This window comes from Chaetodon auriga, chromosome 19 (assembly GCF_051107435.1).
Source record: "Chaetodon auriga isolate fChaAug3 chromosome 19, fChaAug3.hap1, whole genome shotgun sequence".
In the NCBI taxonomy this organism is placed as follows: domain Eukaryota; kingdom Metazoa; phylum Chordata; class Actinopteri; order Chaetodontiformes; family Chaetodontidae; genus Chaetodon; species Chaetodon auriga.
In genome coordinates this window covers 15,200,139-15,214,145 of record NC_135092.1, presented here as the reverse complement: position 1 = coordinate 15,214,145, position 14,007 = coordinate 15,200,139, and the positions used below count along the sequence as shown (strand labels likewise).

The following is a 14,007-nucleotide window of genomic DNA, read 5'->3' as shown; positions in this document are numbered from 1 at the left end:
CGGACAAAACATGTTCATGTTCGTGTTTGTAAGTTGGATAGGAAGGAAACTTTAGCGGGAAAGCTTATGTGGTTGTTGTTGAAAGTCTGTGGCTCTTGTGTTCTGTAGCAGGCTGCTGTCTGGCTCAGTATGACGTCTAGAACACTGACGCTACTGCTTTATGCAACAAACCAGAAATTTTTCTCAAAAGAGAACACAGTACAAGTGAGCTACAGAGCGGATACGTATGCTGTAGCAGACAACAAAATACAATTTAATTTCAGATGGACTTCAGGCATCCCATTCAAGGGGAGCCATTTCCTTTCTGAACATATCAAATGCACTTCAGTGAATCAGGGAAGAGCAGGGCGCCATCGTCTTTTCAATGCAGCACTGCTCCCCTTTCCCTAACCTACTCTGACCTTGGTCTAGGTGTGATACCGGCTGCCGCAGCTCTTCATGTGTAACACCTGGATTTTCTGAAAACACGCAGAAAATGTGTTTCCTTATGAAGTTTGATTTCCCACAGTGCATAGTTCTTCAGAACTAACAGGTGAAAACTTTGTCCAACGTCAGCACAACTTAAAAAAGTCTCATCAACTCCACAGTGTTTTGTCATTCTAACTCGTTTGCAGTTTCTCACCTGAAAGATACAGTCGCTGATGTCATTAATAGCACTCCCAAAATCCCCAGATTTCCTCCCAAAACATCAACATTGCGGCCAATTAGAGCCTTGGTGGGTCTATGAGTGTCCAATCTCCAAATGCCAACACTCCAACACAAAAACCTTTTACACTTTGAGCTGGCGTTGCAGATGCAGTCACATCCTCAGCACCAGCGAGGGACTGGCCGTAGTGGATGGCCCTCATCCAGTTGTTAAACTGTCCCTGCGGTTCTCTGCCAAATTATTTGGCTCTCCTTGTGGTGGCATTGAACTGTTTCCTACATCGGACACCAGTTCTCACAGGACCTGGTCAACAATTATTAACCAAATGTGTTATCTCCTCCCAAGCTAATTTAACATCATCTGCCTTATTTACAGTGCTGCATGCTGGTCTTGGCAAATCAGCACTTGAACTTCAGTTTATTCTTGAGTAACTATTTCGTGTTGTGAATGTTCCCAACTATTTAATCTGAACTAGCAGCGTGGTGCAGAGTCTGCATCTTCTAAAGGGAACTAAGAGAGTGTATGTGATTCCTAATCGCAGCCTCTCTCCAGCTGTGCAGCTGATGCACTGCACCACATGGCTCCAACCCCCAAAATACCAAAGGTCCATCATCCCACTCCATGCGAACAGTGTTTTGCAACGGTGTGTATTGATTCAGTAAAGTGGAGCCCTCAGATTGTGAGGTGAGCTTGCAGTACATTCATTTTGATAAATCCATCAGCCTTTCTTCTAATAACGATGCATTTTCTCATCACAAAACAAAACCCTTTCCTCACATTTTTCGCCACTATCTTTTGTCTTTATAGTATCATTTCTTTATTATAATTCTCACTGTCAAGACAAATGGGATCTTTCAATGAGAAAAAAAATACACATAACAAAAAGATGACAACATCCATGTCATCATGAGAGATAGCAAGTGGCCACGATGACTCATATTTGTCCAGTATTCCTCTTTATTCCTTTGGTGCTGCTTGATGAATCAGAGTCCCTTTTATATAGACTCTGGTTTGAAGTGCGATAATGTTCAGTGGCAAAACTCACAAAGCAAGCACCAGAAAATTTGGCATTTCATGGTAATACAATACAGAAATGTAGCTTATGCAAAGAAGCACGAAAGATTTAGTCTGATCATGTGGTTCTATGAATCAAAATGTACTGACTGCAGGAGGATTCAGATGTCCCTGGTGGTAGAAAGAACTAAGCCTCAGGGTCAACTTTAGAACTGATTTTCATGATTTCATTGCGCACACTAACTTCAAGGTTCAGTGCTTAATTGAATAAGTGAACATCGGAGTCAGGTTTTTAGTAATGAATGTAATAAATTGGAGATTTTTAAGGGCATGTAATGGTAAATTGTGTGAGTGGTCCCATCCTGCAAACCTTGGCCACCATAAAGATCTGCCACCATGTGCTGTAATGTGCTCAATGATCATTTCAAATTCTTATTTAAATTTGAAAATGTGGTCACGATTGATCATTTCTTTTGTATTTCTAAACAGTCCCACAAAGCACCATTCAGCCTTGTTCATATTCATTGCAAAATGCTGACAGAAGATGTCATTAAGATTTCATACTCTATTGTCAATAAGTGTAGTAATTCACTGCAATCAGCGGATTAGCTAATTAACTGTTTAAAGTCACTGCTGCACTTTAAGAATGGTCAGAATTAAAGGCTTATGTGGATAATGATACCTTTGCATCCATGAACATATAATTATGTAGTAACATACGTGTATGTCAATAAGCCACATCCACTTCCAGCGCTGACTTACAAACACTGCTTTGAGCAAATCTACTCAGATTTAAAAAGACAAGCTATTGTCCTCGCAAACGTCATCTTCACCACGCATCAGCACACAGTGCTTGAACCCCGATAATTACAGCTATTTTAATTTTAGCTATTATTTTTATTTATTTAACCATTATAAACCACTTGGTATCATTTTCTGATACATTCATTCAATGGCACATTTGCTCAATTTTCATCGTTTCAATGTTCATAAACGCTGAAGCTCCATTTTGAACAAAAGCATATCATTATCCATCCCCGGCTCAGCATTTTTTTGTTTATTTACTTACCGAGGGGAATGTACATTAATCAACATTTCATTTTACACATCAATGTAAATGTGCCAGAGTTAGCTAATTGAGCTAATTTTCACCCATAGTTCCTGGGCAGGTTGTCACAAATCAGTGCCTAATGTCAGCAGTACAATGCTTCAATAAGTACTACAGTACAATACACAGAAATATGAGTATGAGGTACTGTGGTTTGCTTTAAGTCATATCTGGCGTTTATGTTCAAAGGTTAATTATTGATCTTGCTTTTTTCAAGTGGTAGACTCACTCAGTGGGTGGCTATGACTGAGAAGACCTTTGCCCAAACTTGCTTCATCTCTATTGTACAGTACAGTCTCCTCTGGTTGTTGCCCTTGTCGCCCTGCTGCTGCCATCCTTCTGCTTTATGAGCTGGCTCGATGGGGGTGGGGCAAGGCCATGTAAGACCTTAAAGATGAGGCAAGCATCTGCAAAATGCTTCAAACTCTCTAAATTGAATAAGTTGCACTTTTCTGTTGTAAGGCAATGGCACTGGCTATTGACCTTTGGGTCAAGTGTTTTTAATGTCTGTTTATAAAGGGACTCAAATGGTTTCAGAGTTCTCATGCTTGCTTATGGCCAGCTTGTAAAACAGAATACTACTTTATGTGGGAAAAGATCATAACATGCATAAACAGGTTGGCTGCCTCTGTCGTTCCGGATGATCTCAGGTTTAATTTAGTGGTACTAACTACCTTTTTAATGACAGATTTTAATCTAGGATGATTCCAAGGTGTTGAAAATCTGATTCCACCTTGATCTTTTTCTTTTCTTTCAGATATTGTTTAATTTTGACAGCCAAGCTCAAAGTAGTCTGAAATAATTAGGAGTGGTGCAGTGCAGGGTATAGGCAGGATTGCAGCATATTTTCAGTTGCTGCTGCACATACCCACTCATAAATCCCCTCTGATATGCATCATTTAATAGTGTGCTGCATACTGTTGGTAAAAGCATGACCTTCCCTACTCTGCCTCTAAGTGGTTAGTACACCTTGCCTTAGTTGGTTGGGTTGGTCAGGTTTATGCATGAGGAGATGGTTAGGGGAAGAATATCAGAGTAAGCCAATCAGAGGTAGGGTGAGGCGGGTCATGCCTTTGCAATCCTAGGGGGAAAAAAAATCTGCAGCCTGCCTGCGTTGTTACTTTACCTCAAATAATACCACAATAACATATGGTGTTTAAAATATTTAATTAATAAAACTAATAGGGAAGATGAAGCAATCCTAAGCAAAGATTTGCTTTCAGAATTACAAACAGCTACTATATCACTGCTGTTACAGTTAGAGTCAGGGGCATAAATTAAGAGTAGACGCACTTCTCCAGGACCCTCTACACCACTGATAATAAGGCCTGTTAAGAATACTGGCATTTTTTGACATTGTCACCTAGTATCTGGTAGATGGCGGGAAAAGAGGACTAGTTTTTCTTCCGTCAAATTAGCAATTAGGGCTGAAATCTAGTATTCTCGGTTTATAGTTGAAGTTGTTTCAGTTGAACTGATTATACTTCAAATCTGGCAGTATAATTATAATTAGTTCCACAAGTTGAGATATTCAAATTATGCTGGGTTATTTCAGGTCTGTTTGCAAGGAGGTGAAAAAGTGCTTAAATAATAAAATACAGAATTAATTTAAGTTGTCACTGAAAACTGACACACTCATTTTAACCATGATGTGACAGACAGAGAGAAATCTCCCTTCAAGTATGCCACTGTGATGTCTTTAACTTTTGCAATCAAGTAGTTCATCATCTATTTAACAGGGAAAGATTAGGCCCATTAAATTTTCCCTGCTCTTTTATGATGTGTTATTGTCTAATAAACCATGAAAGGGTGAAAAATTTTTGCATACACTAGTACTTGATAGCACGCTGTTGGGTGCTCCACGGCCAGGGGCCAAAGTTCTTAAACGCAATTACTGATGAAAATCGTTTCCTTATCAGTAACTAAGAGACATAATTTCTCTGCCAAGTGGATAATAATGTTCGCAGTCAATGCACAATGACGAAGTGTGGCGTTTTAATGTTCTGTTTGAAACGTGAAAATGTTTTCAAGACTTTTTGTTCATTTTTTTTTCCATATATATCAGAATATTAATTATACAACTGTATTCTTAGCATTGCTCAATCGAGGCAGCTTAAGTATTTTATTTATAGTGTATTTTATCTGCTGCCTCTAAGATTTTTAAAATCAAGACACACCATAAATCTGGCCTTGTTTAGATCTGCTCTGTGTGTCCAGTCTAAAATATTTATAGAGCGCAGGTTCATATTCAGTATTACAGTACCATTGTGTGATTCTCAGGGCAGTAATATGATTGTATTAACCATCCCTTGCAGCTTTCAAAGAACTAAATTGAATTCCTATTTATATTTGATGAAAAAGACATTTTTTACCACAATACTGTTAACAATTCATGAAGTCACAAGTCAATAGTTGAACGTTTCCTCCAGCAATAATTGACACCACTGGGTAAAGGGAGATGGTTTTCTTCTACATTAATGGCTGGGTGTCATAACATATCATAAAGCCATCTCCTAACCTTGTCAGAACTTATCATGACACCAATTAGCTTTAAAAAAAAAAATAATAAAAAAAGACAGCCACAAAGCCGAGGATGTACTTCACGCTCATCTGCAAAAGGGTAACAGTTCTTGTACGGAGAGGCTCAATCTGTGTGGCTTTCTAAAAAAACTCCAGGGAGGCATGAAGGGTGAGCAATCGGAGAAACAGCAGAAAATAAATACACATCATGTCACAGTAAAGTGACAATGACAAGGGCACTGTCTTATTTGTTCAGTACGACACAATTAACCTAACTCTATGACATCTTCTCATGCTGCTAAAATAGACTGTGTCATGTAACAGCTCTCTTTTTCTGTGTCTCTCTCCCTCTTTCCCTTTTCTTCTCTCTCCCATCAGGTCTCCACATTATGGAGCGAGAATGAACAGAGAGCGGCTTAAAAAAAAGCATGAACTGGAGGTTTATTGAGGTCATCTGCTTCCTGTTTATATGGGACCATATAACAGTTCAGTCTTCCCGCCAGGACCCATTGGCCACTGAACAACATGTCACCAAGCAATATGACTGGCTCATCTCTGACCGTGGACCTTTCCACCACTCTCGGAGTTATCTGTCCTTTGTGGAAAGATTCCGCCAAGGATTTACGACCAGATATAAAATTTATAGGTGAGTTCACTTTCAGCCTGTGTACTGATGTCGCACGGGCTTTATAAGCATCCGTCTGTTTTAATGGTTTTTCTTTGTTGAGATTTTAGTTGCAAAAAGCCGCACTGTGTACATTTTTAACCTATCAAGTGTGCATTTTTGATGTTTACTGGCAGCCAAACTGAGCGCTGTGGACTTCTTTTTCTTATATTAATGAAGTACGAGCACTTTCGCTCCTGTTGCAATTACTCAAGTTTTTTTTTTTTTTTTTTTTTTTGGACGAATTTTATTCCCAGCATCACATGAAATATAAACATAATATTCATAATATAGCTTCACCTCTCCAGACTTCACTGTCTCTTCAAAAGATGAAAACAAACAAAAAAAGACAATAGCTTTAGGATCTTATTATAGAATAACAGCCTAGATATTTGCACACTGGTACAGTATTAGTCAGCTTGTTAATAATAGATACAATCTTTGGACAAATTTGAACAATTTAAGGGGGTCTCAAGCAGTTTACTATTGTGCTTCCATGAGGTTGGGAGAATTGCGAGAGGCCGATTTCAAAAGAATGGCCAAAATCGAAACAGTAGAGATCAAGATATTTTGATCAAAATCCAAAAATACTGAATTCTTCATTTCCCATTATGCAATTGTTTCTGTGTTTGTTTGTAATACAGACTTTATGTTATACATATGTAGTCTCTGAACTCAAGCCAGGATGACCTTAATGACCTCTCTATTGTTACAGTAAACAGCAGTTTAGCACAGGTGGAATGGATCATAATGCTTAAAACTGGTGGAGTCCCCATTTAAAACAGTGGAGAAACAATACCACTTAGCAGCTGTATAAAACCCATTTACATTAGCTTTATACAAGTCGAACAACAAGTTTCACTTTTCCAAATTGGTCCCCAGACCATTTTAACTGGATATTGATTGACCAAATATGTTGTGCATTTCTTGTTACATTAAACAGTGCGTGGCGGTTTAGTCACATTAAGCTACAAGGCATAAATCATGCTGAGGAGAAATCCATCTGTTCCCCTACTTTTCAGTTTCACATGTACAGTATAAATTTACATTCTAGCATCTTCAAATACAGTACTGTTACACATATATTCTACATATTATACAGTACACATATTGACCATTAGCTAGTTGCTTATTAGCAACTTATTGACATTCTTATCAGTCATTATAGTTACTGGCCTAATAGTTAGATATAGTCATGCAGAATAAGGCATTAAGAAGTTCTTTATAATTTCTAATGAAGAGGCAATATGCTACTAACATGCATGCTCATAAGCAGCTAGGTAATGGTCAATATGTGTACATTCATATAAAGTGTTACCCTCAATTTTATCCTAAAATTACGAGAATTACAAATACTCTTTTAGCCACTGATCATTGCTTTACGCCAATTATATTGTCTGTACTGTACCATATAACGCACTTTGAAATTCAGTAATTGCAGCACGGTTTACATTTTCCACCTGACATTTTTCTCGTTCAGCTCCACATACTGTATGTCACCTACCGAGGCAGAGGTAGAGAAATTAGATGGCTGGAAAACCTCTTTCTCAGAATTATGTGCTTTGATTTCTCTGCATCCGTCTGCAGTCTGCTCACTCAGAAGTAGAGAGACTGAAACAGGGTAAGAGAGTCATATGCCACATTTCTTTGGCAGATCTTTAGCAGAGTTTGTTCTCTCTCTCGCCTCCGTCTCTCTTGGTAACTTGCCACAGCCCCTGGTCCCCACTGGCTTCCGTGCCTTGATATTGTCACATGAACAGTAAACAATGCATTTGCATAATGTGTAACTTGACAGAGGAGGATGTTGCACAGAGACATGAATCTCAGAGGCAGAACTTCTGAAGCCGCTTCCCACAGACACTGTGCAGTCGCGAGCGCTGCCTCTGATGCTGCAGTGATTTATTAAAATGGAGAGTGTGTGTTTGCATGTTGGGTGCTGCTGGGAACATTTCAGGGCCCAGGTGGCTCCTGTTGTTTCTCCCTCTTAACAGACCATTAGTGGCATCAAATGCAGCCATCAGTGCTAGATGTCCCTTTCCTCATGACAAGACAATTAAAATCCTGCATGAAGAGTGCGAAATTTATTTCTCGTTAGAACTTAAATGACGACAATCAGCAATCCACACTTGCATCTGTCAGATATCCGCAGAACTGTCAGGAGAAGTTAAGCTTGATAGATTCCTTTTACTTTCGGTGCCGTGTTCTGAGTGATTTCCCTCAAATAATACCTTTGAGCATATCCATTACTGCAACAGACAGTAAACTCTGCGTAAGACAGGGCAGTACTGTATGACTAATAAGTCAACTAAATGGAAGCTGCATTTTAGCAAGGGATACGTATTTAGTGAATAATCATATACAGTATTTTTGGAAAGGGTGTGAAACATTCCCCCGGAGATCCAAATGTTTTCCAAGGATTTTTATCCCATCTTGGAACACCAGCTAATTTCAGTGATTAGCACATCTTCAACCAGAGAGTGGGAGGAAATCAGTGACATCAGCTGGTGTAGTGTTTGGCTGGAATGAAATCATACATACCCTCGGTCCTCCTGCCACATGATTGCCCAGCCATGCTCTACTCTAACCAGCAATGAGAACTGAATCGCTTTGTAAATTTCCCCGGGGACTTTCTCTGCCTCGACGATTTAGTGGTGGAAAGTGGTTGAATCAGATTTGCAGAGAGACAAAGCATCCATTCCTTTCGGGTTCTCTTATCAAGAGAGATTACCTCGGAGGCACGCTGCATGGACAGTGCCAACCTGATCAGCAACAAACAAATCTGCCCCATCTTTAATAACATGGGCACTCTGCCTAATTTGAAGAATAAACACAGATTTAGGAAGTGCCAGCCTCTTGTCTAGTGCTCTGAAAAGGTCACAGTCGCTTGAAGGGGAAAGACACACCACAAGGCAGCAATTATCCTCTCCCTCTAGACTTATGTCCCTTAAAAAAAATCATTGGAGCATGTTTCATCCAAGTAAGCATCACCACTGTGTCACCTCTGATGGCAATCTTCAAGCTGAAGTGTTTTCCTTTTTTTTTTTGTCTTTTCTTCTTCTGTTATTGCATGCATAAGTGTACATTTCCTCTATGGTATTCATCAGTCGCAAGAAAGCCACTTTCACTGCTGGCTGCATAAAGCTCTTGTATCAGACCTGCAGCTGAATAATGTGTGTCAGTGTGTGTTTCAGTTAGTGGTGAAATTCGATGGCCTGTTTTGCTCACACCAGCATCTCTGGTTCTGTTGCTTGTACTCTATTATGGGGTCGAATGTGTTTCAGATGATGCCTGTTCTCTCTTTGGTCTTTGTTCGCAGAGCTCTATCTCAGGTTCTTGTGTGCCTGAGAGAAAAACCAATATAAATGCAAATCTGGTCACCATTAATGCATTTTAAAGGCCTCAAATCAGCATTGCACTGTAATCAAAGAAGCGAGATGGGGGGTTGTTATTTAGAATAAAAATATTTATGACAATGAATAGCTCTGATTGATCATACTTTAAAAAAGGCACGCTGAAGTGAATGAATAGAGAGGGTTGATAGAGCCACTCATGTCATTGGACCACGGCTCATCAAGACCTCAAATCAGATCCAAGGATTTGAATGACCTAAGGAAAACGAATGCTCGGAAATGAAATGGTAATCACAAAAACAGAGCCATTGGGAATGGAATTAAAAAAGGCAAACAAAAACAATTTCAGCGTCATTCCTGGAAATTGCGGACAGAATCAGTTAAAACTTGTACAAATTGTAAGTATGAGGTATGATAGTAAGATAAGAGAAATTTAGCCATTGTATGTTTTACTGCACGGTGTAAGATAAAAGCAAAGGCAGTATAACACTAAATATGATACTAAATTTATTTTATTTTTATTTATTAAAACCTTTACAGATTACATGCACATAAATATGTTACTAAAGTGGCTATAGCTCTGTTCACAGAGAGAATATCCACACTGTGATTTTCATTCTGATATTACACTGTGTATTAGTAAGCATCTGCATCTCCTCATCTGAGACGGTTGCTTTATGTTACACAAAAACTGGGAGATATTAGCTTCAGTAATATCTCAGTTTATCCTTGCTGGCATTTATTTCTGTCTCACTTCATTCCACTGCGGTCTCTTAGGACCAGGCAGCAGTAAAAGCCGCTTTTCATTTGAGTAATGTTGCATCAACTGATTTCCCCACGCAAAACTAAACATTACATGGTTTCTGAAGCTAATCGGTAGCAAGCTAAGAAGTCAAGTAAAAGGCCTCTTGGCGACTGTCATAGCCAGCTTCTGCAGAGCTGTGCTTAAAATGACAATGACAAAACTGATACAATGGATAGCTACAAGACCATGGGCATCTCGAGTTTTAATATCTCACTCAACGCAAGTAACATAACCCTCAATCATGTGTTGGGAAGAGAGATAATATTTTGTATTTATAAATCAGATCATAAAGTTCTGAGGCGAATACCACAAATCAAGAAAATACATGAACTGAAATGGAAATATATAAAACAGACCAAAAAAAATGAATGGAGGAACAATGAACAGTATAATCTGCAATGATTTTCAACGTGAGTGGGTGTTTCAGGAAAATGAAACAGTGGAACAATATAACCAGGCTTTATATAACCAGTAGTGAGTTCCAGAACGATGAAAAATATAACTAGTGCAGAATAATGTATGCAATACCAGGTGGTGTCTGTGTGACAGTGATACACGGCAGGTAGATGGATTATATATAATGTGTGTAGGTGTGTGTTTGTGTAAAGTTACTGGTTCAGGACCTGAATAGAGGGAAGAAACTCCTCCTCATCCTCTCTGTCTTGGCCTTCAGGCCTCCCTGACCGGGCAGAGTGAGGGGTCTGCTGTTGGGGTGACTGAGGTCTTTTAAGATTATTTTTATTTTGTGCCGGTGGATTTTGTCGTTCTATTTGGTCAGTTCAAACAAACGAGTGTTTGCTCTGGTTGATAGTGTATTCCAAGCTTCCTCGCTGGGTGGAAATTGTAAAGAAATAGTTTGGGATATACACTTATTTGTCTTTTTGCTGAGAGTTAGATAATAGGATGGATACAACTCTCATGTCTGTACAGTAAATATAAAGCTACTGCCAGCAGCAGGATAGCTTATTTTAGCATAAAGATTAGAAACAGGGGAACATGGGGCTGACTAAATAACATGTTATATACTGTTGGTCCTGCAATACGAAAAGAAATACGAGGTCAAAAGTTGAAAATGTCAACTTTAGTTTTAGCTTTAAACCTAATTGGATCCCTCTTTTGTATATTCCTCGTCTGGACTGCGGGTATAAACAAAAATGAAATTTTGCTTGCCACCACATCCTGTAAATAGCTGGAGAAAGTGGAGAAATCTTTGCTAATGAGCAGGCTACTAGTTAGCTTGCACGCACTGACATGCTCACAAATACAAGTAAGAAGTGGCAGAGGCGATGTTTTTCAATGTCTGCACTTCCACTTGGTTCCCACCTCAAGACATGTCTTTTGAGGTTGCTCAGTGCTCAACCTTAACACCATAAAACATGTATATCCGGCGAATGTATATGATCATAATAATCATCGTGTAATATTGAACTGTACCTTTGCCCTCCAGCTAGCTCCATACCAACACCAAACCACTGTTTAATGCAAGGCCTCACAGGTCTGACATGGTTATATTTAATGGAAGCACATTATGGATCTCTAGCTGAACATTTCCTTCATGATCTTAATTATTCCTAACTATAATCAGTCCACAGACAACCACTTGATCAGCACTAAACCTTGAATGAATAATCTACAACTCTAATTTGCATGTGCAAACAACTTCTTTTATTCAGCCTCTAATTTAAACTGTTCATCAAACAGATAGCCCAGCAGCTCGAGACTCCCTTCACCCTTTATTCCAAATTTTTAATGATCATTTCTCTTTTAATTTGTAATGAGCACGGCATCGCGTGTTGAATCAATGTTATTTATTTTTTTTTCAAATTGTTTAATGAACAAACATGACAAAAACATGTCGCGCTCCCTCATGAGCTCAGTGCGTCTGTGTCAGTGCTGATCTGAGCCCGATTTGTTTTAAACAGAAACAAGGTGTAACATTTGTCCGACTCAGGTCTTGAATTAGTTTGGATGAGCCATCTGTAATTGGATAGAGCGAGGGAAGGCGGATTTGATGTAGTCGGCAGATTCGCTGAGAGAGGCTGCTGCGATGTTTAATTCAGCAGGCTGTAGCCAAAGGAAGAGAGGGAGCGAGGCAGTCAGGAAGTCAGGAGGAATGAAGCAGACTGTAGAAAGAGGACAGAGACATCGAGGGGTCTAAGATGCCATTAAGCAGGGAGACAGGAAGGTGCTAAAAGTGCGTGATAGAAAAAATGTATGTAAGTGCTAGAGACATGGAAGGGGGTCCGGTGAGTTCAGTATCAAAACAAGGAATGGGGGAGCAGACAGGTGCACTGGCAGTGAGGTCATAGTCAAGGTGAGGAAGAGCTGCCTAACAGCAGCATTGGAGTGCCTCAGATGACTCACAGATACCATGTACCTAAGTGTATCCCTCCCCCTCTCTCTCTCCCTCGCAAACAAAAAACAGAAGCCGTCCATTATTAAAGCCTTCTCTGCATCTCATCATCGCTGCACTTCAAAAAAAATCATGTGTTTTTCATTTGTCAAAGTGTTTTTAATAACATCCAGGACTTTGACAAGGATTCTGAGCCAAGAAAATTAAATCTTATTTCACTCTTTTTATTCATCCGTGTACGTGGATGACACGACATCTTTCTATTTTATTCTTTTTCTCAGCAGCGAGAAGCTAACAGGGACGGTCTCTCGAGGACAAACGTTGTTGTGGAGTCAGGATAAATGCTGAATAATAAGGCAACAATTAATAATGACACTCCCAGTAGGAAAAACAATAACTTTCTCATGTATACAGTGCTTTTGAACAACTTGGAGTCCAGGATGTTTGGTTTCCACCCAGCCCTTGAACGCAGCGTCCTTTAAAAATTAGCATTATTGCGGCAGAGACATTTGCTGTAAAGCACATACATCTTGTGCGTTTTCTAAGTGCTACTGTTACGAGGTGATTGTGAAAATTTTGATTAGATGAGTCATGAACATGCTGCCACCACGGAGGACGTTGGCTGTCACCTCATGCTCTGGCAGACGACGTGAATTCCCATTTGCTGACTGAAGCAGTAATCACTTCCAACACTTGGGTTTTTGAACGCTCGCCTCAGCCAATCAGGCAAGCTGACATTCCAGCAAAGCCTGTCACTGTTATGCACCAATTTAGTGATTTTTTTTCTTTTCTTTTCAAACTTTTGTTTTTGGTACGTGAGAGATCTAATGTGTGCGAGTATTGTTTGCTTCGAGGCACTGAAACATGAGGACTTGCACACATGACTTTCAAATCTGAGTGTTAATGTTGCAGGATTAGTGCAAGATGGAAAACTTGCTTCACGTTGGATTTACATTTTATCTCTGCATCTTTCTCTTTTACACACATGGACACAGACACAGACACAATTACACAAAGCGCAATGTTGTCCTGGGGCTGCACTGCAATTACAGTCAATGGAGCAGTGCTGATACTGGGTGTTGATCTGCATTTCACAGCTGTATAAGTTTGGGAGAATCAACAGGGGCTGATCTTGGGAGGGAGTCCGCGCCACTTCCCTTCTCCTACCTAGTGGTAAAAAGCCCCCGCTGTGGGACAACTTAATTACTGGCAAGGAAGGGATGGTAATTAGAGGAGAAACAGGAGGCTAGAAGAAACTGTCAGGGTTAAGTACTGACTAATTCAATGCGTGGGACGCCTGTGCCACTCTCCCTTGAGACTGGCAATACAGCATCACCACAAGAGCAGCAGTCTGATGAGAAGATGCTGGAGCAGCCATGTCTCATATTACCATTTCTGCGATGTGGTGATCCAAGCCTATTGGCTCTGTAGTATTCATAATAAAGGACTTTTTAATGCCTTATTCTGGATTCGTATTGTAGTTATTAAGATCATAATTCAGGTATAGCAACTTCATTACTTACCATCAAAAAGCACTAAGTAGGAGA

The 14,007-nt window shown here is 39.7% G+C and overlaps 1 protein-coding gene across 1 annotated transcript in view; it reads left to right on the top strand.

Moving 5' to 3' along the window:
• Window positions 1-14,007, top strand: part of brinp1 (bone morphogenetic protein/retinoic acid inducible neural-specific 1) — a 112,492-nt gene that overhangs the window by 20,778 nt on the left and 77,707 nt on the right. The window contains exon 2 of the mRNA XM_076758512.1: window positions 5,667-5,934. Within this exon, the coding sequence (XP_076614627.1) occupies window positions 5,717-5,934 (218 nt within the window). The 5' untranslated portion in view covers window positions 5,667-5,716. The remainder of the gene's footprint in view (window positions 1-5,666; window positions 5,935-14,007) is intronic.